The sequence below is a fragment of the Eschrichtius robustus genome, chromosome 3 (assembly GCF_028021215.1).
Source record: "Eschrichtius robustus isolate mEscRob2 chromosome 3, mEscRob2.pri, whole genome shotgun sequence".
NCBI classification, from domain to species: Eukaryota; Metazoa; Chordata; class Mammalia; order Artiodactyla; family Eschrichtiidae; genus Eschrichtius; species Eschrichtius robustus.
Window position 1 is genome coordinate 101,399,524 of NC_090826.1, and position 24,985 is coordinate 101,424,508.

The 24,985-nt window shown below is 38.1% G+C and overlaps 2 protein-coding genes across 4 annotated transcripts in view; both read right to left on the reverse strand.

Moving 5' to 3' along the window:
- Nucleotides 1–1,830: 1,830 nt before the first annotated feature.
- NRAS (NRAS proto-oncogene, GTPase) lies at nt 1,831–11,904 on the reverse strand. 2 transcript variants are annotated; one of them, XM_068540560.1, is made up of 7 exons: nt 11,779–11,904; nt 11,153–11,280; nt 8,950–9,128; nt 6,483–6,642; nt 5,793–5,916; nt 5,439–5,480; nt 1,831–5,331 (listed from the first exon to the last, which is right to left on the reverse strand). In XM_068540560.1, exons 2-5 carry the CDS (start codon nt 11,261–11,263, stop codon nt 5,797–5,799), a joined length of 570 nt encoding a protein of 189 aa, XP_068396661.1. In that variant the 5' UTR covers nt 11,264–11,280; nt 11,779–11,904; the 3' UTR covers nt 1,831–5,331; nt 5,439–5,480; nt 5,793–5,796. The 2 variants fall into 2 exon arrangements, with proteins under 2 accessions (XP_068396661.1, XP_068396660.1); XM_068540559.1 differs by having other exon boundaries at nt 1,831–5,349.
- Nucleotides 11,905–12,042: 138 nt separating this feature from the next.
- The window catches only part of CSDE1 (cold shock domain containing E1), a 35,875-nt gene continuing 22,932 nt past the window's right edge, over nt 12,043–24,985 (reverse strand). For both annotated transcript variants that reach the window (XM_068540562.1, XM_068540561.1), the window contains 11 exons: nt 24,208–24,420; nt 22,527–22,667; nt 22,277–22,441; nt 21,104–21,211; nt 20,334–20,509; nt 19,610–19,722; nt 18,482–18,601; nt 15,445–15,623; nt 14,421–14,584; nt 13,721–13,853; nt 12,043–13,352 (listed from right to left, as the gene is read on the reverse strand). In XM_068540562.1, the coding sequence (XP_068396663.1) occupies nt 13,305–13,352; nt 13,721–13,853; nt 14,421–14,584; nt 15,445–15,623; nt 18,482–18,601; nt 19,610–19,722; nt 20,334–20,509; nt 21,104–21,211; nt 22,277–22,441; nt 22,527–22,667; nt 24,208–24,420 (1,560 nt within the window). In that variant the 3' untranslated portion in view covers nt 12,043–13,304. The remainder of the gene's footprint in view (nt 13,353–13,720; nt 13,854–14,420; nt 14,585–15,444; nt 15,624–18,481; nt 18,602–19,609; nt 19,723–20,333; nt 20,510–21,103; nt 21,212–22,276; nt 22,442–22,526; nt 22,668–24,207; nt 24,421–24,985) is intronic.

Consider the following 24,985-nt stretch of genomic DNA (forward strand, 5'->3'; position numbering starts at 1 on the left):
TGCCTACAAATTGATGGCAATCTGTATTTACACTAGTTTTAAGACGAGATTAAGCATTAAGTTGAAAAAGAACATCTCCCCCCTCCCCACTACAGGTTAATAAGCAGACTATTTTGGTGCAAGTGCAAAGTAAGTCATGAATACAATGTCTCCAGATAAGAATGATTAAATTCACTAGGTTTACTTCCAGTTCCTGAATCTGAACCTTTGATGTTTCTTTTGGCACTGCAAAGGGTATTTATTATCTGCATTTCGGATGTTCCTAGAGTTCCAGTTTTCTTTTATTAAGGTATAGGACCACATTTCATTGCCCAGAGTTATACTGAAAGCATTACAAAGCATACCCTTCCCCTTTGGATACTGGACACTGCTTCTCTGTGCTCTCAAGTCATGGAGCTGGACATAATCTGAAATGTGTCCTAAGTGGTTTTGTAAAATGATCACTAGCGCAAACTCTTGGCCCCTTTACATGTATTTATGGATATCAAACAACTCATGTGACTCTGTTGGCCTCTTAATGACCTTGAGAATTGCTTGTTCTGAGAACAGAACCCTTAATAGCACAGACATGCATAGGAGGTCCCCTCATATTCCAAATAAACAAGTTTCCTTAGCTACTTTTCCATTGTTTGTCTTTCTATAGCTTCATCTTGGCCAAGCGGAACAGCAGCTATCATCAGTAAGATAATATCCTTTCCTCCTTTCCTCTTTCTCAGTTATCAGGGTGTCAAATATTAGAAGAGCAAAAGATCTGATGTGAGGCATAGCTGACTGACTTTGGAGGAAATCTGTTTTAGATACACCAGTCCATAATTCTGTTTTTCATATACATTTTACAATCTAAAATATTTACACTCATCCCAGTAGCTAGAAACAGTATCTTGTTGCTTAAATTTGGTTTCCTTAAGCTTAATTCAGTCAAATACTAATGATCCACATTTCTGCCTTTTTAAAGAAAAAAGTGAAAAAAAATTGATGTCTTTGGTAGAATGAATCAAGGGCCTCATAATCACAGTATTCCAGTGTTGACTGAAAAAGCCTAGGTTTGGGCTTCCCTGGTGGCACAGTGGTTAAGAATCCGTCTGCCAATGCAGGGGGACACGGGTTCGAGCCCTGGTCCCGGAAGATACCACTCGCCACGGAGCAACTAAGCCCGTGCGCCACAACTACTGAGCCTGCGCTCTAGAGCCCGTGAACCACAACTACTAAAGCCTGCGTGCCTAGAGCCCGTGCTCTGCAACAAGAGAAGCCACCGCAATGAGAAGCCCACGCACCACGATGAAAAGTAGCCCCTGCTCGCCGCAACTAGAGAAAAGCCCGCGCGCAGCAATGAAGACCCAATGCAGACAAAAATAAATAAAATAATAATTATAAAAAGAAATTAAAAAAAGCGCCTAGGTTTGAAATCATTCTTTTATTTCTCCTTAATTAGGATTGGGAAATCTGAGATATCCTAATTCAACTTCCCTATTTTGCAAAATTAGGAAACTATTGGCTAGAGTAGTAAAATTATAGTTAGAGCTCATGTTCTCTGGCTCCTAGACTTATGCTCTCAAAACTACACCAAGACTGGTAGACTGTACAGTAGTACAAAAATAGACCAAAAGATCCAATGGCAGTTTTTAGCACTTCACGTTAATGTGTGAGAATCTGCCATATAGCTTTGAATCACCCCAACATAACAAAGCAGGTTCTGACATATTTTATACTGAGACAAAATGAGGAACTCAGATCTTCCAATATTGTCCAAATGTCACATCCAAACGTCTGAATTAAATATTAACTTTCAATAAAGGCAATCAGTGGAAAAAGCAATTATGACTAAGCAAAGAACTTCCAGTTTTTATTTTTCAAACATTTAACAAGAAAAATATTCAACCAAATTTTTAAAAATTAGGATGGATTAATTTACAATAAAATAGTCAACTTAAAATATCAGCCCTTTCATTTAGGGCCAAGGAGGCCAATAGTTCCTGTTTAAACAGCAGAACTGCACAATTGACATTTTTAACCTATATTTAATGGCACAGAAATATAAAAGTCATACAAGTTCCATTGAGATCCTCCCTTCCCTCCAGAGAATTCATACAATTGCTTCTTAGGTCAGTACTCAGGCCTTTAAAAATTACCAGTTATATTTTGAAATATATCTACAATTACTCTGATAACAAGAACACTTTAAAAACAATTCTTATAAGAAACACCTTAAAATAATTTCGTGGCACATTAGGTTTCTTAAAGAAACAGCAAAGATGAAAAATAATGTACAAGAATTATAGTCTCTTGTTTATAGAAACCACCCAAATTAAATACTTTCTCTAATTTAATTATCCTTGCTTCTTATAATTTATTAGCAGAGATGAATTACAAGAAGAAGAATGCACCCTTTTTTGGTTCTTGGTTGTAGCTGCCAGCTTAAGAGTTCATGACTGTAAATGTAAAGCAAAACATGACTATGCTCACAAATTCTGGAATGGAAAAAAACCAAACTATCTCTTTAAAGTGTTTCTCTATCCTTGCTTTCAAGTCAAGACAAAAAATTCACAGCAGTTTAAAGGATGATGAAAGACTAAACATGGGGCCCACTACAATACAGATTGAGGATAATTTTACCTATTACACTCCTGAAGTGAAAACTGTAATAAGTACGATTTGACCAAGTAGCATTCTATAGTAAGCTGTTGGAGCAAATACAGCACTCAACAGATTCATTTATAGACAGGCATGGTAGCCTTCACACAGAACACCTTATTTTCACAATCTTGAACGTACAACCTTTAAGAAACAAACAGACATAAAGTAATATGTAATTTATGACAGCTGGCCAGGCACTTAACTTGGGGAAAGAGACTTTCAGATTTTGAGGTAAACTGTAATTGTCTTCAGCAATCACAAACATATTCTAAAAACTATCTGATACCACACTAACTGAAGTTATTCAGCGTTTTAACTCTAAGTTTGTCACTCTACTGTGCCAAAATGCATACCAAAGTGTAACTCTTTAAGAAGCTATTAAAAAGAACATTTTCAAGTCTGAACTTTGGCCCCATTTAGATACTTCTGTGCTTAGAACATACTTGAGAAAACTAAAAGATACAAACATACAAGGGTAATGGGCAGAAGAGCCTAAAATGAGTTAATTTTTTCCCCCCAATTTGACATTCGTAAGAATCACACTGTCAGTCACATAGACAAGAGGAAGAACAAGAAGAAGACAATGACAACTGAGGTGACAAGTCTCCACCTATCCTCAAGAAAATGACAGAGCAATGCTCCAAGAGGAGCAGAAGCCAAGTGGCAGAGAGTTTCTGTTTACCGGCGTGGACTGTGAAAGCTCTCAGAATTAACACTAAAGAGCACAACTCATTCTCTGGGTACATTATGTTTTTTCTTCTCTTCCGAATTCATTTCAAGGCAATGTGAAATTTGCTTAATAAATGAAAATTCATGTTAGAAGATAAGAGGACCTCAGTAAGTATTTACACATTAGAAGACGAGAACAGGAAGTGGCCGTTTTGGAAGTATTCTTTCATCAAAAGTTATCCAAGTCTATTACTCATTAGAATTATCCGGATATTATCTGCAAATGGAAAAGCCAAGTCTCCAAATCCTCATAACTATTAATTACATTCTCTATTCCCTTCTCAAACAGCCATTCCAATCCAAAGGCTACTTCTTGTTCAGAACAAGAACAAACTCATCAGCTTGTTATCTGGTATGCCCAGACTAATTAATCAACATCCTGTTTTAAACCCTTCAAAGAACATTATGAATAAAGAAAAATTTAAAAATTTTGATCTGAGGCATCCTCATTCTCAAAAACATGAGAAAAAATATTGGCTTAATTTGGTTTCCATGTGGCTAAAAACAGAGTCTAGATCCTTTATTTATAAGGACTTCTAAGCTGACCCTTCTCAGGATAACAAGTTTTTCCAGTCATGGTTAAGAATTTGTGCTAACTGACCTCTTCTCTCCTTGCAGGACTAACCACATGCATCTGGCAAAACTACTAGCTGGAATTAATGGTGCAATGAGCAAATGTGGAAGAATTTCTCTCTCTGTGATGCTGACTGGCTCACTGAAGTTTTGAAACTGTGACCCTGGTCTATTAGCACCATGCTTTACTCAACTGAAATAATCAAGCCACTGCTATGGGGTGAAGGACAGGGGATGGGGTGAGAAGGGGACCAAGGGCAATTATATACATGAATAATTACCATGATACGCAATGAAAATGTGTCTATTAACATATTTGAGGCTTGAGAATCATTGATCACAGCTATTAAATAAACCTGCATCAAATTTTTATAATTTTGAACACCTGCAAATGTAGACGTTCTGATATGACCCAAATTTAAATATGAATGGAAGTTCACTGAACATCAGATTATCAGTAAGCTAGAAGAAACAAATTATATACATTTTGCAGGTAGTAAACTACCAAAACAAAAAAAAGTGGAGATGAGGTAAAAAGTAAGCAAAATTATTCCTAATCATTTATAGTCTCACCTTTCTCTTGGGAAAGCCCCAAAACAGGTCTCTAGAAAAATCAACTTCATACATGTAAGAAATGGCATCTGCTATCATATTGGTATATCTTTCCCTCAAAGCTAGACGGGTCACAGACATATCTCAGACAATCATTTTCATGTATAAGTTTCTAAGACATCTATTCCACTGAAGTATTGTAAAGCAAGTCTACAAACCACTTCCAGGAAAAAGGCACTTCACTGTGAAAGTCAGATTTAATTACAAGAAAGTCGAGAAGACGAGGATAGACTCAAAAAAGTCAGTATTCACTTTTGTATTTCTGAATACAGAGCAGATGCCAGTTTATAGAATATAGCTGATAACATTACAAACAAACCAAACAGCAACATTTAACTATATTCTCAGCAAAACAGTAATTTATGACATTTCTCCAAAACCCAACATAGTTCCAAGTTCAACAGTAAAAAGGAAAAAAAATCACCAGCAGTTGCTACTTCAGAGCTCAAGACATTGTTTTCTACAGAATTTCATGTTTCTACAGTTTGGTTCTCTGTTTCAGAGCATTAATTGCTTTTCAGATGAAAAACCTGGGGTGGCGGAGGTTTGTTTGTGTGTGCTCGGGGAGAACCCAGGGTGGAGAAATACTGGGAGTAACAAGAGGTTCATTTCTCTGGTCAGACAACCAAGTGAGGAGGTAGTTACTCTGAGAACTTCTCAAATAGAGAAAATTATACTGATCTACTGAGAGTTGGGGAAATCGCAGGAGCTTGTTTGTGAGACTGAAGATAGCAACAGGAATACTTCTCCTCCAGGGAAGTCAGGACCAAGGTGTCAGTGCAGCTGAAATAAACATGGAATCTGTATAAATGGTACATAGAGAGTATTAGAAAAACAAGGTTACAAAATCAACATAAATGATAATACTTTCGTTTCCAAACTTGTCCTACCTTGACGGTGGCTCTTTTCTGATGCTAGAACTTTAAAAGTATCTATGAGAAAAGAATACACACCATGTCATCATCATGTAGTGATCCTTCAAGCTCCTGGTAATACATTTCATAAACAATGTCTTCTAATTTCTAATATTATTGAAAATTTAACAGTCTGTAAAATAATTAAATGTTTTAAAAACAGTTTAGGCTGTGGTACTCTCAGAAACGGTGCCATAAGGAAAGTTCTTTATTTTAGAGTTGTAAGTGAGCAGAAACTCTGTTAAATAGCAACATAGAAAAGATAACAGCAACACTCCTCCAAATTGCCTAAATAATATTTAAAATTATGTCAACAGACCACATGCTCACCTTGTTACATCACCACACATGGCAATCCCATACAACCTTGAGTCCCATCATCACTGCTGTTGAGTTTTTTCATTCGGTACTGACGTATTTCTCTTACCAGTGTGTAAAAGGCATCTTCAACACCCTATAAGAGAGAGAAAATGATAAAGACAGCTTAACAGACACAACCCAAGTTGTAAGCTCTCTCTCATTTGTACTTCTTTATGTGGATTTAAAATTGCAATTATTAAATTATTAGCTGATAAAACAGGCTGATTCAGCATTCCTATTGAGTCACATTAGCAGGCTGATATACAAATAGCACTTTCTGCAAAGATAACATTCAAGTAAAGGAAAATGGGTAACATGGGACATACAGAACTACCAGATCTAAAGATTCCATTCAGGAGGGCCTATGCCTTAAATAGTAGCTGGTGTTGATGGAGAAAGGACTCATATTTTAAGTATCTTTAATAAAGGGTCTTCATTTTAGAAATATTTGTGCATGTTAATTTGCAGGAGTAAAAAAGAAACCACACTTGAATATTAATAAATTCATTTTGGGTTTAAACTGAAGATTAAAAAAATAGAACAGTATTAAAAAAATCCAAAACAACAAAGAATGTGGATCACGTCTCTAGTGAAGAGTCAATCAATCAAACTTTTCTGCCTTAGATAAACCCTTGCCAGATGCTAAAAGCTGTACTATACCTGTCTGGTCTTGGCTGAGGTTTCAATGAATGGAATCCCATAACTCTTGGCCAGTTCATGGGCTTGTTTTGTGTCAACTGTCCTTGTTGGCAAATCACACTTGTTTCCTACTAGCACCATAGGTACATCATCTGAGTCTTTTACACGCTTAATCTGTTCCCTAAAAAAGGGAATATGTTATCATAAGAATAAACTTTTAGGAAGGAATAAACAGCTAGGGCAAAAAAGAAAATCTAGCAAATTTTACCTAGCCCTATTAGCTTCTATACTGAGTTTCACTTTTTTTCTACTTATAAAAGGCCTTGCATACTAAGACTGGTGTAGACTTGATGCAGCAGCCGCAGGGAAGCCAAGTACCAGTTCACCTTCTATCTTGACACATGTCCCTGTTAGGCCCCTTGATTCTCCAAAGAGCTTGGCTCTGGAGTTAACTGGCAACTCGAAATCACACTCTAGGTTAAGGTCTGAAGTATAAAAAGTAAAGCTTACTGCCTCCAAATAACTTTTTGAAGCTCCCTTGAGAGTGACAGTATTTAATGAAAGACAGTCTATCCACTTCTCTAGACGGGTGGTGTCCAAACATTTTCTTCAAACAAATTATAGTCCAAGATATAAAATAGGAAACACCAGAACTGCTCTTATTAACAGGGGACTAAAGGATTTGGAACTCCCAACTGACAGTTCTCTCTTCAATGACAAGTAAGACATACCACACAGCAGTTTGGAAACTACTGTTCCAGATTCTCTTGATCAACCCTGTCCAATAGGACTTACTATGATGATGGAAATGTTCTCTAGCTGCACTGTCCAACTATATATGCTAGTCAAATGAAGTTACTGAACACCTGAAAAGTCAGTTGCTAATGGGACCAAGGAACTGATTTTTAAATTGTTTAATTTTAATGAATTTATTTATTTTAAAATTTATTTATTTATTTATTTTTGGCTCTGTTGGGTCTTCGTTGCTGTGCGCAGGCTTTTCTCTTCGTTGCTGTGGCGAGCAGGGGCTACTCTTTGTTGTGGTGCGCAGGCTTCTCATTGCAGTGGCTTTTCTTGTTGTGGAGCACAGGCTCTGGGCGCACAGGCTTCAGTAGTTGTGGCACACAGGCTCAGCAGTTGTGGCGCACGGGTTTAGCTGCTCCACGGCCTGTGGGATCTTCCCAGATCAGGGCTTGAACCCATATCCCCTGCATTGGCAGGCGGACTCTCAACCACTGCACCACCAGGGAAGCCCAATTTTAATGAATTTAAATAACCACATATGGTTTGTGGGTACCATACTGCACAGCACTGCTCTAGACTCTACCCTGGGATTACATACAAAGTCATGTACTTGAAATGCATTTCACTGGCTATCTGCAGAACTGAGCTTTGGTGTGATGGCAGTAACCTATGTGAAGGGATAATATAAGACAACCTAAGGAGAAAAATGATTTCTAGAAATTCAGCAAATACTTTTTTGGTGCTTGCAAAGTGCTAAGCATTTTATTAAGTGCTGCTATTAACTCCAGAGAGAAAACGGAAAGTAGAGCAGGTTTAGGGGAAGAAAACCAGTTTTAGACTAGTTTGTTTCCGAGAGTCGACATCGTCATATGGATGGAGCATACACCAAGACTCAGGCTCCAGGCAGAATGCTTGTGTAGCATTTACTCTGTGCTAAACACTGCTCTGAGTGATTCACATATTTATTAACTCGTTTAATTTTCACAGCAACTCTTGGTAGGTACTACTATCTCCCTATTATAGATAAGGAAACTGAGGCCCAGCGATTTAGTAGTTTGCCCCAAAGTTCCATGGCTAAGAGATGATGGAGCCAAGTTTCAACCCAGGCAGAGTCTATATTCTTAACCATTATATTATTCTGCTTAAAGAACACAGAGCTAAGAAAAAGGAGCCCTGGGTTTTTGGTCCTGGCTCTGCTACGAATAACAATCAATCATGACTATGAAAGCCTAACAAACCACCTTCTGAACTTTGTTTCTGTAAAATGAGAATGTTGTATTAGAATTTTTATGGTCCAATCGAGCTTTGAAACTTTAAGGTTCTGTGGAGAAAGACCATCTTTACATTCCTTTGCCTTGCTTTCATCTTTATCTAACACCCCTCCCCCCATTTGTTTCTTCCTGCTATCTTCTCTATTACATACCGAAGAATGTTTCTCAGAGGTGTTTTCGTCTCTGAAATGCCTTTGTGGTCTCTCATAACACCTCTAGTTCTGAATCACTCCCATCAGCAAGCAAGCTTCATTTATGTATTATCAGGCATTCTAGACATAGTGGCTTATATAAAATAAACTCCAGTATTAACTTTCAGTAATAATCCCAGATTCTCAATGTCACAACCTAAAAGCAATTCTTTTCATAATTAAAAAATTGTATCTTCCCTAGTGTGGTATCCTCATTCCCACCCCAAAACTTCAGAACACATTTAAAGATCATCCTTTCAGAAAAAACAATGCTCCTAGTACCTGTAGAGGTTAATATCTGCAAATGATTTGCTATTATTGATGGCAAATACACAAAGGAAGCCTTCGCCTGTCCTCATGTATTGGTCTCTCATGGCACTGTACTCCTCTTGTCCAGCTGTATCCAGTATGTCCAACAGACAGGTTTCACCATCTATAACCACCTGTTTTCGGTAAGAATCCTGGGGTGTGGAGGGGAGGGGGGCAGGGAGAGAGGGAGATTCCATTTTTATTAAAAATCACAGGGAATGCAATGCTATATAGCTAAGGTTAAATAAGCTCCTAACCAAGTCCAATTCTGTCTCTTTGGTTTGTCCCTCAAACTGCTGATATATAATCACAAACAGAAAGTACTTAATGTCACCCTAGGAAAAAAGCCCCAAATGCTATATGCCTATAGAAAGGAAAATGTGGTCACTCTGTTCCTGGAAAAGATGAAGAAAACATGGTAATTGAAAAGACAGTTCTACCGCACTTAGACTAGAGATTATGTTCACTGAAGTATGAACTGTACTTCTCTTATTTGAGTTGTTTATTGTCCATTTACAATTCTAAACATACCTCCACCAATTATAACTTGGTCCAGGATGCACTATCTTTTGTGTTTATGATTAAACACACAAATACCTTTTATTTCAGACAAGGTTATAATATCAAAATATTTTTCTCATCATGACAGACTGTACCTCTGGGGAATGTTCCTGAATCAAATTCCTAAAGGTTCCAAACATGGTATAGTTACATTAATTCCTCGGGAAGATAGACATGCATAGATCATATTAAAAATTTTTTTTTCAATTTGGCTCTAAGGCAAAAATTTTACTTGTATCTTAATATTTATATTCCGGGAATTCAGTTCAAAGAAAATAACCTCATCACACTTAGTAAAGATCTGGCTCCAGAAACAGTATGCAACATAGTTTGCCAGCCCATTGAACAGCGCCTCTGTAACTCACGCCATTGCGGGACTGTAATATACTTTCAAATTAACATAGAATTCACATTGTCAAAATTTCCTTAAAGCGTGAAATATGGTCAAATGTATGAGTGTTCTGAGGAAATAAGCAAAATTAAAATGATAAAGATAGGTTTTAGTCAAACTAATTCATGATAATAGAAGTCAGAGAAGTGGTCATTTCCTGGCAGGATAGGGGGGTTTACTGACTAGAAAGGGGCATGAAAGAACTCTCCCGGGCATTGGAAATAGTCTATATTTTTATCTATGTGGCGGTTACATAAGTGTACATAAATTTAAAGCCACTGAGCTATAGATGTAAGATTTATATACCTTATGTAAATTACCTCATAACAAATAAAACTCTGAAAAATATTAAAATGTCCTAACCATTAATACTAAAGCTGGTAAGCCTAAAATAAAATTTTGCCAAGGACTAATGACTAATTTTTAATAATGGCTATATTAGAGTCAGCTTGCATTAAACACTCAATGGCTGGGTGGTACGAAGACCAGGATGTGGATTAAAATAATCTCTAGAATAAGATTACAAACTCTTAAAGCACTTTAGATGCCATTTACTGAAGCCAATCTATAACATGAACTCCCACAAAAACAACAAAAACTTTAAATAAGTGATAATTACACAGTGCGTTAGCATCCACAAAAATTTAACATATTTGATTTTTCACAACATCCCCTGGGTGTCAGGCAAGACAGGTTTATGGTAATTTAATAGATGAGAAAAGTGATTTGCTCACTATCATATAACTAACTGCAAACAGGGACCGTATTCCTAGGCACAGTGACTCAAAATCTCATGCTCTTTCTTCCCTAACCCACAGTCTCAGCTGCTTCAAGCGGCTAAGAAACACTCAGATCTCTGAATCCTTCATCTCCATCCTGCTATCATTCAGGTAGTCTATCTATGACTTGTGTTTCTTTTTAACGGAGCTGTCATATGTGGAGAAACTAAATGATTTCAACACTGAGTTTGTAACCGTTTTCAAAACTGTTAAAAACTGTAAACTTTTTAGAAAATCTTCAGTAGCTAATAAAAGTAAACTCTTCTCCAAAAACAGGTAAAGCTTTACTTATTGTATTACTGAACACAGTGCCCCAAATAACTTTTTATTTTCTCTCCTGATTATTCCTTTAGCTAAGGAATAGCTGAAAGGTATGGGAAAGGGAATGGGTTAAGAGTAAACCGAAAGAGAGAGGTATGGTCAGCGGACTGCCACTGGGCCTCACCTCTATGGTGGGATCATATTCATCTACAAAGTGGTTCTGGATCAGCTGGATTGTCAGTGCGCTTTTCCCAACACCACCTGCTCCAACCACCACCAGTTTGTACTCAGTCATTTCACACCAGCAAGAACCTGTGGGAAAGCAGCAATTAGGGTTAACTGTCGAACCACATCTACAGTACTTCAAAGCTTTCTGTAATCAACAGTAACTAAAACCAGAGTCTGAAATGTATTGGTTCCGTACACGTTCATCTCCACTTGGTTCTCAAAGTGATTCAGGAGTGCAAAAACACTTGCAGGTTACTGTGGATCTCAGAATTCTGGATTAGTCTTCTACCTACCCCCACCCTCGTCTATTTTTCAATAGCCCTTGGGCCCCGCCCTCAGCCTAAGGTAAAGAAAACCCCCCTTCCTACTCCTTTAAATCTTCTGAGCTCTGGGGGGCGGCCTCCAGACCGTCTCCCCTTCTCTCTCCCCCGCCTGTCTCCAAAGAGCTCCCCCGTAGGGCTCAAAACGAAGGACCCCCCGCCCAGGGCCTTTGTCTCCAGCTCGTAGATTCCGCTCGATTCCTGGCAACAAGGAGTCGTCAGCATGCTCCAAAGTCGAACGCTACACACGCCAGAGCCTTACCTCAAGCTCCACTGCCTCCGCTTCGGACAGATTTGGACCACAACCGGGAAAAATGTTGGAGACCCCGGAACCGCCATGAACAGCCCCCACCAGGGAGCGGCACTTCCGGCCCCGCCCGCTACGCAATCAGTCGGCGCCCCAGGCGCCGGAGTCCCCGCCCCGGCCACGTGGGCCTCCGACCCAGGAGTCACGCGGCAGGCCGCACCCAGACCCGCCCCTCCCATACAGGACGTTTTAATAATGAAAGCGCTAGGTGCTAGTGTCTCAAAAATCAGTAAAACTTTATTCGCTTCCATTCTTTCGCCATTAACAGAAAACTGGAGAAAGCAAAAGTGTTACGTGTTTACAAAGATAAATGGCCTCTTTACCCAGAGTAGATCAAAACCTCAAACGACAACGGGGAAGATAAAAGCACCCTCCCCCACATCCCCTGAGCTGACCCATGTCATCTTAGACAAAGCCTTCAGTCCACTGGCCAGGGACCCTGTATGTGGCCAATTCAAGATGAGGGCCAAGAAATCAGACCAATCCGTTCCCGTGATATAAAGCCGAACAGAAGCTACACCAAGGGTCAAGTGCCTGTACTTTTTACAGGACACAGGAACCAGGCGGCTACTTATAAAAAAAACAAGATTCATTTCAGGCACAACTTTTTTATTATTTTTTGTTTGTTTTGTTTTGTTTTGAAAACAGTAAAAGAAACTGGGTCCTAGAAGCTGCAGTGATCTAAGCAGCAGCAAGTTTGTGCATTCATCCTTTTGTTTTTTCTTTAAATACGTTTAAATTATCACACTGCTGGCACACCTCATTTGCATGAAATTCTGCACCATATATACTAATTGTGGTAAAGTTACACCCCCTATCCTCGGGGAGGGGGGGGGAACTACCCTGGAAGATAATTTTCACTGAAATCTAACCAAACATCATTAAGTGGACTGTGACAAGATTATAAATGATATGAAAAATAACATTTTAACATTTGGCCATCAACTTAAAGAACTGGTTTGCCTACGCAAATTTTTGTAATTTTTAATATATTCTACCATCATATGGTTCTCAGAATTAAAGCATAATGAACAGAAAAGAAAAGGAAAAAGAATGCAACTGAGTGCTAAGGCAGAACATCTTGCCAAAAGTAATGAAGGTAGAGTATATACTAAGTATCAAGTGCAGAATTTCATAGGGCCAACAAGGTAACAGTCTATATTTTTCACTTACACACAGGCAGAAGTGGATTTGCAATTACCAGTTGCGTTAAATGCACCAAATAAAGCTCCTAAAATTGATTCTATAAGGCGCCACCTTAAGTTTTCCAGCCTGCAACTGTGCATAATTTTAAAATGGTTTTCTTAAATTTATTTATTTTTTTAAACATAACACGAGGAAGGTGTTAAAACTGGTGTAATAGCTCAATAGAATAAGTATTCCAGATTTGGGGAGGGATGAAGAGGGAGATATTCAGAACCCTTCACCAGAATCCCCCCAACTTGATCATAGTGGATTAATGATGTGCTTTGTGGATGTGGTTAGTCAATGACACCAGCTTGACGGATCTTTCTTTCGGCACCAAATCCCTGTGAGGAAATAAAATTGCAGTTAATCACCTGGGTGCATGACTATCATTGTACATTCACAATTCCAAAAAGGACTACCAAAGCATTACTCTCAATCACCACCAATTCTTTTGCAGAGGAGGAAATCTATAGTAAGCCTTCCTAAACTATGTTCAGAGTATCAGGAACACCAAGAAATGTTCCTCTTACTGTAAGCAACCATTACGTTAGGGGCTGAACCAATGTGCAGGGATCCTAACTAGTTATGATAGCAATACTGAAGCACCTTGGTAAAGTAAGCTCTTTGAGTTATGCTAAAATAGGTTCTCAAGTAGTATGTTGGTCTGTCAGTTGCCCCCATCCGCCCAAAACCTTGTATGCCCTCATACCATTGAGTTATCTGGTCCCCTTGGCTGACGAAGAACCATTAGGCGAGGAGCACTGGCATCATCCAGGGTGATGTTCTTCAAGCGATTGACCAACCTATCAGGTCGTGGAGCTGCAACAGCCTTGGGGCCCTCGCTGTAACAAAGTCAAGAGGTGAGAAGAAGCAACACTTGGTGGGAAGAAAAGTACATGCAGAGGAGTGTGTCTTCTACCTAACTACCCAAATGACTCAGTTTTAATGAGGGGAGACTCTTGCCTCACCTAGCCAACTAACTAACTAGCAAGACAGGGCAGACAAGTTTATGTTTTTATTCTGAACTCAATGTTTATTACTGCTTAGGAGCTGGAAGAATCATTTGGGTGAGGGTCATCCCTAGACTGGTCTGCAACCAGAAGACCAGTTCCACAGACACATAAAACAATGTAGCAGGTATGGAAAAACATTAGAAAAGAAAAATATGAAGAAATATTTCCAGAGACTCCCAGCTCCTCTCATGCTATTTTGTTATTAAAACAAAACAAAAACATAGTGCCAGAAATGCTAAACTACAAAATTTAGACAATGAAGAAATAACCAGAAAGTGGCAGAAGAGGATTAAAAAAAAAAAAGCAGTGATGGAAAAGTGAAAAAATATGATAAAGCAGAGATTACGAAAGAGACAGTCCAGGGAGGTTACTAATCAACAACAACAAAGAACTCACCAGACTCGCCAAACATTACAAGCACTGCACTTGCCAGTGCGCTGATTAAAAATCACTGAGAATTCCACCTCGTCTCCTGCCTGTAGCTCAATGCCATCCTGAACTTCTTTCACATGGAAAAAGAGCTTCTTGCTATCTCCTACTTCATAGTTAATGAAGCCAAACTGAAATTTTAAAAAGACAGCATAAAAAAGACATACCACACAGCAGGGAAAAGAAACTCACTTTGAATGAAGCACAATTTGCACCTAGCTAGTAGGGGTTTATAAAATGTGGCGTCAGTGCTGATGCTCGCTGCCTGGGCTATAACAACAGCATATGGGTCTGCAAAACTTGTCAGGGAAGAAATGTATCTTTGAAACCACTGCCATCCACTCTATCATAGCCTGAGAAACAAAGAAAGGTTACCTTGTGCCTACATATATTGTATGAACTAAGCTTTTGAATTAAGCAAAATCATTAGGAAGCTGTTACTTGAACATATGCATTGTTTTGATCCCTCCCAAAATTATTAAGCTGGGTTATGGTATTTTAGAAACAGCCATACAAAATGTTATAGTCACTGTACTGATACCAAAAAAATGTCCTGAGGACTCAAGAGAGATTTCCTTGAGACTTAAGTACCAGGAATAGTTTTGTTTGCCCGAAGCTTATTTTATGAACACTTCTACACATGGTTTCTTTCTTTGTGTGGTCTGCAAAAGAAGCTTGAGCCAAGTACGAAAAACATTACAGTCTTTCTATTCTGGAAATCTCACTCCAAACTTATTTTCCCCATTGTGTTAGCTATTAATACTACTCTTACTTTCCTTTTGCTACTATTGCCGTTTTATCTTTCCATGTGGTTTTCTCTGTGTTTTTAATAAGCTACTTCAAATCACTGAAAAGGGGGGTAAAGTGGAAATAAAAACCAAATGAATGTTGATGGTTCCCCCTTGGCTGAAAAATTTTCAAGGTTTTGGTTACTATTTGGTTACCAACTCATAAAAGGATCAAATTCAGATCGAGAGATATAACCACTTACCTGATCTTTCACACACTCCACTGTGGCCCTACGCAGGGGTGTGATGTTGTAGGCCATAGTCTGTGCATTTTGGCCCAGGACACACAACTGGAACTTGACGCTCTCCCCTTTCTGTAGGCAATCCCCTTTGTTGGCCATCCCAACTATGCCAAATGGATAGACCTCACCTTTCATATCCCCTGTAAGGAGAAACAGGTACAAAGTCTAAAAGCTAATATTTCACAAAAGCCCTCTGCTGATGGTCCTAATGAATTTTTAATTTGCTAAAAATATATTCACTAAGAAGATTTTTTTTATACCTAAGAAATTCTACTTTAAAGCTCCAATAAAATCCTGAATGCTAAATACTACCACAAAAACAAATGAGAACTTGTAGCTCATTATCACCTTACTAGCTAATGAACAGTTTTAAACCACATTTATGGGGAAAAAAAAAAAATAACACTAGCACTCACAATCTCATTACCTTTGAGCTTTTAAAGCTCTATGGGTTGCTAACATGATCCACTGGATTATCTTCTTCCCAAGTTCACAATATGAGCCAGTCAAAAACATTTCTGATCCATACCCGACTGGGCATTAAACAAGCCAGGCATAGGCAAAAACACAAAATAGATAAATCATTTCTTGGCATTCTACCTCCTTTCTTTGTTTGATTGTGGCTCCCTCAAACCTACAGGCACCTTTCTTCTAGATCAGGGCCCAGCACACTTTTTCTTAAAGGGCCAGATGGTAAACATTTTAGTCTTGTAGGATCCTGTCTCTGTCATGATGACTCAACTTTGCTGTTGCGGTGAGAAAGCAATCAAAGACAGTATGTAAACAAACAGTCTTGGTTGTGTTTCAAGAAAACTTTATTTATAAAAACAAGCTATCATATTTGCTGAGCTCTGCCCTAGAGTAAAATGTTGGCTGGAGGTCAGTCAGTGCAGGCTATGGATAAAAACCAGGCCAAAGAGTCCATCCAGTTGCCTATCAGTTCACCTGGATGGTGAATTCACTGAATCAATGAAGGCAGAAAAGAGGGGAAAAACATTAGATGGAAGACGAAGCTTCAAAACTGGGAATGCTTTTAACCATTCTCTTGATGATTATAGGGGTAAGTGAAGATTTTCTTCTCAAACTTACGGGAACTAAAAACTCTGAGGAGAGATTTCCAATAGATCAAGTCATGCAGAAATACTAAAGACAGCTAGACTGACTTAGTGGTACTAGCAGTAACCACCATTTATTAAACACTTATACTTATGCATATTTAATCTTTATAGAACATTCTGAGGTTGAAGATATTATCCTCATTTTAAAAATGAAGAAACTGGGGCTTCCCTGGTGGCGCAGTGGTTAAGAATCCGCCTGCCAACGCAGGGGACACAAGTTCGAGCCCTGGTCCGGGAAGATTCCACATGCCGTGGAGCAACTAAGCCCGTGTGCCACAACTACTGAGCCTGCGCTCTAGAGCCCGTGAGCCACAACTACTGAAGCCCGCGTGCCTAGAGCCCGTGCTCCTCAAAGAGAAGCCACCGCAATGAGAAGCTCGTGCACCGCAACGAAGAGTAGCCCCCGCTCGCCTCATCTAGAGAAGGCCCGCGCGCAGCAACGAAGACCCAAAGCAGCCAAAAATAAGATAAATTAAAAAAACAAAACTAAAACCAAAAAAAAAAAAAAAAAACCGAAGAACTAAGCTAGTAAAGATTTAATTAATTTGTCTTAGGTTGTACAGCTAGAAGTGGAAGAGCTGGTATTCAGATCTAGGTCTGTCCAGCTCTAAAACCCGTGGTCTTATATTGGGTTAGTTGTATTCCTAAATAAAAGAGCTGTTCTCACCACCAAGTGGGGAAAAGTGACCTTTCTAGCTGCAGAAAACTCTAGGCTTAGAGATTTCAGGAAAGTTTCCTTTTCCACAAAACCTTGCTTTTAGACTATCAAATAGCCAGTGTTGAAGAATAAGTGGATTGGGGGTTGGGAATGCAAAAGTAAATAAAAGGGTGCATGATACAGAGGAGGAAATGGGGCACTTTGATATTATCTCATGAGTTTAAGTTAGTTGCCCATACCCTTGTGGCCCTTTTAAGGATATGGTGTCACCATGGCATTAGTTTAAGACTGACTTGCTATAAAGTCAATTCATATTTGGAGATGTGTGTATTAGGGCACTGGTTCTATTAAAAACAGAAATTCCTAAGAACCTCATGTAGTAAAGGAACATGTTCATCAAGGCTCATTTCCTTCTCTTCCCCACTTTATGTTCTCCTATGACTCCTAGATGACACAAGATTTATTCCCTTTGTAAGCCAAGCTATCGTCTTTGGTTAGAATTTCAAATCCTCTCATCAACTCCATCATTATGCTAATTCTGCTATATTAATCACCAGTGTTCCCTACTACCATTTCTACTGCAAACTTATTTTATGCACAAAGTTGGTCTTTCTGGCGTTAATTGTTTGGGGTAAGGGATGACACCGGGACTCAGGGAGTTGTCAAAGATGGGGAGAAAAAGACAGGAAATGAAAATGTACGGAGCCTTGACCTAGAGAAAAGTAGTAGGATCCCCATGGAATCCTGGCTATTAAGTAATAGATATAGTAAACTTTTACAGGAGGCAAAAATGTTTATAGAATTCAACAGTTACTAGGAAATTTTGTTAATACTGATGTAAATAACCAGTGAGTAATAGAGGAAAACTGCAAAGTTGTACTAAACCCAGCCAACTTGAATGTCTGATTATCAAACATTAAATGCATATTTTTAGTGTGAGATTTTGTTCTCAGTCTATTTCAGTATAACTCAGCGTTAGTAGCTCACATATCAGCCATATGCTCTACAGCAGTCATTTGTTCACAACATAAACCCAGGCTGATCTCACTTCCAAGGGATATAAAAAATAAAAACCAAGTATTGTGGGAATAAAATCACTTTTCCTTGATTCAGTTTTTAAGGAGTTTGAAAACAACTGCCACCCTACCGTATTTTAAAATCTTCGACGCACTCATCTGAAGGTAAGGCAAATTTCAAAACAATCTGATAGCGATGCTCTTACCTTCGTCCATGATCTCAATCATTCCTTGGTACTCAGTCTGTGTTGGATCGACACTCCTCAAGGGGCGAATGACTTTACCAGAGTAGATGGTGGGATCAGCTTCCTCAGTAATGCCATTCACTACAAAACAAAAGCATGTATACCTCTCCCTCAACAATTTTATTTAAACTCTATTGCACAGGACCGAAAAAAAAAAAAAAAAGCGAACATTAACAGAACAAACGTTAACAGAGGGTTGGCTGGTTTCCTGCTAGTCCTGAAATGCAATACTTCTAAACTACTATTAAAATAAAGATGTTTAAAGACTTAATAAGTATACATATTTAAACATGTCTTGCTCTCTCACCTTTTCCACATGACCAAATATCACCTTTTTAGTGAGGCCTTCCTTGGTCTCTACAAGTATTGCTAAGTACTTATATACTTCCCCAATTTATTTTATCTTAATATCTTTCTGAACATACTATATCCGATATTTCACTCATCTTTTTTGCCAATCTGTCTTATTTCTTCACTGCTGTACCCCCAGTTTCTAAAACACTTATTAAACTGAATGTACATTCTTAGCTCCCATTTCTCTAGAATAACACCAAGAAAAAGTGTTATTTGGTGAGTTTACACGAAAGCCAAAAAAGTAAGTTGTAGGCCTTTTAAAAGTCAAAGATCCTAAATAGCAATGATTTCCTTAAGTTGCCATTATTCTTCACATTGAAACTCATCCTTCTCTAAAACTGTCTTCTAGAGGGATGCCTCCCCCCCCACCCCCGCCAATCCCATGGAGATTTATTATCTTGGGGTTATTTTTAAAAAGAGATATTGAACTGATAATAAACTCAAAGCAAATGACCTAGAAAATCTAGAACAATGGTTCTCAAACTTCAGTGTTCATCAGAACCACCTGAAGGATTTGTTAAAACAGACTGCCCATCTCCAAAGTTTTGGTAGGTCTGGGGTGGGGTCAGACAACTTGTATTTCTAACAAGTGGCCAGGTGATGCTGCTGGATCTGGGGATCACACCTGAAGAAACACTGATCTAGAACAATAGGCTTTTCTCTCCCTCTCCCACCCTACCCCTCACCCTCCTACTCAAAACATAGGCCTAATAATCAGAAGTCACAATTCACTACCTGAGTGTGTTTTGTTCACTTTTTCTGCACTGACTTTGTTGCCTTTTCCTTTGGACAAGCTGTACTCGACCATGTCCCCCAGTTCCAGGCTATCAACATCACCAGAGAACTCACTGCAGGGGAGGGGAAGGAAATGACATTTGAATAAGCATTTACCACAAACATCAACAGTATCAAGTAGCCTTTATTTCTTCTATTATAATATTCATGGTGTGCTTACTTAAGCTGGATACTGTTTTAAGCACTGACTCATATAATCTTCAGAAACATCCTATGAAGAGGTACCATTATCCTCAGCTTCAAGATAACGAAACTAAGATGACAGGAGGTTATTTTCATTCGATAAAACTTACACAGGTACTAAGTAGCAGAGCCTGGATTCAAACTGGAACTGTACGGTTCTAAGAGCCCATGCTCTTAACCACTATACTATACTATAACACCAAATCAAATATACAACTCTCTGGTAGCAACACATAAAACTGTATTCTTTTACTGAAGCAGAAAGGCTCCTATCCAATGTTGAAAGCAGGTACAGGTCTTTCTGTATCTTTTGACCACATGTTTTCTCTACAGAGGTAGACAGTTAACCTTATATCTTGCCAAAATTTCACCAATACGAAATCTGAGATTACAAAATACATAACTACCCAATACTAATGTTTTTGACTCCAAAACCAAAGAATGGATTGTAAGCTCTAAGTTCCTAAAAGGCATTCCTCACCTGTAATGGAAAAAGATTTCCTTATCATGATTGGCTGTTTCAATAAATCCAAAATTATCCTTCAAAGTTGCCACATAACCCAAGAGCCTCTTGGAGTTGGAATTACGACCTAAGAGTCGCACACAAGTTGCAATTTGCTGTCCAGGCCTCTGTTTGTCACTAATACTAAATTCAACCTGTGAAAAATAACGACGCTCATTAGTATCATGTCGGGTTTCACGCCAAGTGGAAATGACAACTCCCCCAGACCTTGCTTTCCACTCTAAATATCCTTTTTATAAATACTCTGATGAAACCAGAACTATCACTTCTACTTCTCATTCCACTTTTCACAAGGATCAAGTTTTGCTCTCCAGTGTGTATTCCTTATAGATTCTTAATTTCTCTAAAGGAGGTCAATTGGAAAACCAGACACACTAAGTATGACAAAAATGAACAGCAATATAAAAACCTTTGGCGTGATTTTATTCTGATAATGCTTCAGTGACTGTTTTAACTTTCTTACCAATATTATTAATTTTATGTAAGGTAATTGCTTTTGACATATCTAATGCTTAAATACTAATTCCTCAAAAAGCTTTAACAAAAAACTTGCTAGACCCTGTTCTTATTGAATAAGCTGCTTTTAAATAGGAAGATGTTCATACATTAAACTTGTAAGAATGTTAGCAAAACTTGATAAAATTTAAAGAAACCATTTTTCAGGATTTATGATAAAGATGATAACCTTTAACCCTCCCTCCTCTCTCAAATAAGCAGAATTATCTTGCCTTGTCTCCTATCTGAGGAGAATTAGATCCTTCCACATCCTTGGCTTGAAAAGCAATAGTCAATTTCACCCCACAATCATCATAAGCAATAATACCATCCTCAGCCTCCTAAAGAAATACAGTCAGAAAACAATGAAAAGAATCAAGAACCACCACCAAAAAAACAATATAAGCACAATTGCAATTATTACAGACTCCTGAGCCAAAGAACTGGTACAGCTGTAGACATTTCCTATCTAGGGTTCTCTAAAATATGTATTTTTCGTATGGATAATAGATGGTCTTGCCTTTTAACCCAGGGCTGACTCAGTCTGCCTAATTTGGTCTTAAAGTCTTAACCTAATTTTAATGTTGAGGAGGGAGCGCTTACTGACAACATGCCTATTCTTCAGTTTTCACGGCCAATCAGAAATCACCTCCCCCTCCCAAAAAGAAGCCCTATCTTCCTGTCAAACTAATTAGTGTTTTATAAAGAAACCCTGAATTTTTCTCATCTGTACCTCTATTCAGTGAGGAATATCCTTTCCTCATTTATCTCCACCTATTAAATGTCAATGCCTTAGTGAAACCATCCCAGATCCTGCCAGTTTAGAATTAATTTTTGCCAAAGCTCTCTCATTGACCTTTTATAGCAGCATTTAACATTGTTGAATCACCTGCTTCTATACAATTCTTGTTATTTACTTAAGAGCAGAGGTCATTTTATGGATAGCTTCATATTTACGGATTTAGTGGATTTTTCAATAAATGGAGTTCAAATGTGTGAACTGAGTCTACCAAAATTTCAAAGTTTTAAATTGCTTGGATGACAAGTACTATCATTTTAGATGAGCGATGCTAAACTGGGGGTGATTAGGGGACATCTGGCAGATTCTGGAGACATGTCTGGCTGTTGTACATGAGAAGAAGAAGAGGTACTGGCCTCTAGTGGGCCAGGGATGCTGCTAAACATCCCCAAATGCAAAGAACAGGTCCCCACCTCCTCCCACCCAAAGAATTATCCAGCTCAAAATGTTAATATTGATGAGATTAAAAACCTTGCTTTAGATTAGTTCACTGTTAATATTACAGGGAATTCTGAAAGAGACAATACTCCATTATTGTGGGGACAGTGGTTGCCTTTAAGCAGAAGAGGAATAAAGAACTGCAAAAATCATTTTGATTAAAACTTACCTTTTCTTTGCCTTTATTTGGGCTAGTGGTTTTAGGATTGGAGAAAGTGGCTTCTTTTTCTACGGTGCCCAGAAAACGATGATCTGAGTGGGAGTGGAACGAAACCGTGCCCTTGGGAAGTTTTTTAATCCTAATAGCATGATTTCTTTGGGCAGAGAGCATATCCTACAAATGATAAACAAAAGTAACTTTAAAACCAAAAAAGGAAGGATCAAGAAAACCTCCCATACTTTTCTCAAAAACTACTCACAGGAACCACAGTAAACTCTACTTCATCTGCAATATGGAGCTGGTTCCCGTCCAGAATTTCACTGAAGTGGAAGAACATACGAGCATCACGATCCACACACTTGATGAAACCAAAACCATCTCTCATGGCAGCAATTACACCCTGAAACCAAAACATTACTTTCACTGGCTGTGAAGACTGTCAAGACAACAACATTCAAGTTTGGAAGTATCATCAAGTTAAATTCATTAGGAATTCTCTGTATTAAATAGCCAAATTTTGTACCCACATTTAAATTTTTCCACTTAAATACAAACTCATTGATTTCAATAAAGTAAATTAATCTCTAAGCAATTGCCTGAAACTCCCCAGATGCTACTCCTTGGCCAATACGCACTAGAAAAATTATCATTTTTGAAGTAAATGCATACAACATATTCCATTTAATTTTCAATTCTGTGAAAAATATTGTTTTACAAGGAGACGAAACTGAGGTTGAAAGAGGTTAAGCAATTTGCCCAAAGCACACAGCTAGTAAGTGGCAAAAACCAGGATTCCAAATAATGCCGAAGCTTTATGACACTGTAACTTCCAGAAATTAAAAATCTACAGAACAATACTCCAAATACCTCAGAAGTCAACTAAAGGCAACTCTCTAATCTCTACCTCAAAAATTTGTGAGTTTAGGCACAGGAGGACTTAAGATTTAGGTCTGAAAAATAAAATATATGAAGTTCAATCCTCATGTTTTTTTCCTTCATACTAAATTGTCAGCTCTGTAAGGGCATTATATCCAGAGTAACTGGCACATGGCAAGTACTGAAATACTTACTAAAATACAATTATCAACCCACCAATGACTTACATATTGCATATTTACATATTACAGAGACGATTATTCTATAATCAGTTTTGAATATAGCCTAAACAATACTGACATTTAATCCTTGCTATACCCTGATGGTAAGCAAGCTATTCAACAATGTACTGCATGCTGTAAAGCAAAACAGATCTAAGAAACTAAACATGCATTAAAGTTTAAAGCACATTGCAAATGTCAAACAAGATCAGTTCTCCTAACAGTTAAAAAGTTTCAAGAAACTTAAATTTTCATTGAATGTATCCAGTTCTACTGACAACACTGAGTTATACTGTAGATGTTATGACTCCAAACAGAAGTAAATGTAAATTACACCTGATAAAGTTAATTCACGAAAACTTGTAAAATGTGTTTCGGCAACAATTCTGGCATCTATCATTTCCAGACATATATTCGCTGAAAAGAATTTGCAAAGTCCTGCTGTAAAAACGAAAGAAACAAAACCTACTTTGTTTAACCTAGTGTTTACTAAACATTTTATGGAACAGTCTGGAAAGATCTACTTTCTACAATGATGAACTTAAATCTTCTCAGTCTTCATATTTAAGGGCCAGAGAATCACTGACTCTCAAAAGACCTTAGAAATCATCCTCTCCAGATTTTAATTCTAAAATTTTCTCACATCTATTTCAAGGTAACTGGCAGAGCTAAGTGTCAAACCCAGATTGACTCAAGTGACTGTGTTCTCAATCACCTTAATAAGGTAATTGCCCAATACTGTCAAAACTCAAAGAATGTTCAATACTATATTACAAACTTGACTATAACATTGCCCTGCTGCCTCCAAGATTGGGTACGTATCCAATAATATCCAACACTTACCATTTCTCTGGCTTCATTAGTGAACTGAAATGTATTTGATAGAACTTCTATGTTGGTTGCTCGTTCTAATTTGTCACGACGGTCTGTTGAAATATTAAACCTAACATGGTCGCCTTCCAGCAGGGTCACCTTGGATTTCGTATCTTTGTCTCCAAAGGGAAGTTCTTTAGGAATCACAAAATCAACTTTGATGCGTCCTGGCAATGGGTCATTCTGATGAAAAGGAAAAACTATTTTAGCTGGAGATTTCTCACCCTTCCTAGTTCTAAGTCAAACAAGAAGAACACACAGCAAACCCATGTTATTTATAACAGCTCCCTAAAGGAAAAAAAGGTGCTGATAACGTAAGTCCAATTTGAAAGGCTTGTGTTCTATGGTCACATGACACAACCATAAAATCATGATACTGCAATTAAGATCCTGCACTCTGATACTGAGAGATTTTATTTAAGGAAAAGAATTTCAGTCTTTTATGTTCTACATTTCCTTAGCAATGACACCACTGGTCTCATCTCTTCACCCTACCCCACCCCCACCCACCAACAACAGGAAAAACAACCAAACTGGGATGCACGCACGCACACATGAATTTTTTCCCAATCTAACCAGCATTTTTTTTGCCCCCTTCTCCATATCACCCAGTTTAAAAAAAAACAAAAAAACAAAAAACAAACGAAAAGAAAAACATATTCATGGATGTACTGATGGTTTCTCATTTAGTTTAATTACACACATTAAATACTTAATTGCTCCACTGTCACAAAATTACATTAATTGA

Coding starts and splice junctions, on each gene's coding strand:
- NRAS (XM_068540560.1), bottom strand. CDS start 11,263: ATGACTGAGTACAAACTGGTGGTGGTTGGAGCAGGTGGTGTTGGGAAA. Junction 9,129..11,152: donor AATATGATCCCACCATAGAG/GTGAGGCCCAGT, acceptor TCCACACCCCAG/GATTCTTACCGAAAACAGGT. Junction 5,917..6,482: donor CCTCAGCCAAGACCAGACAG/GTATAGTACAGC, acceptor TCTCTCTTATAG/GGTGTTGAAGATGCCTTTTA.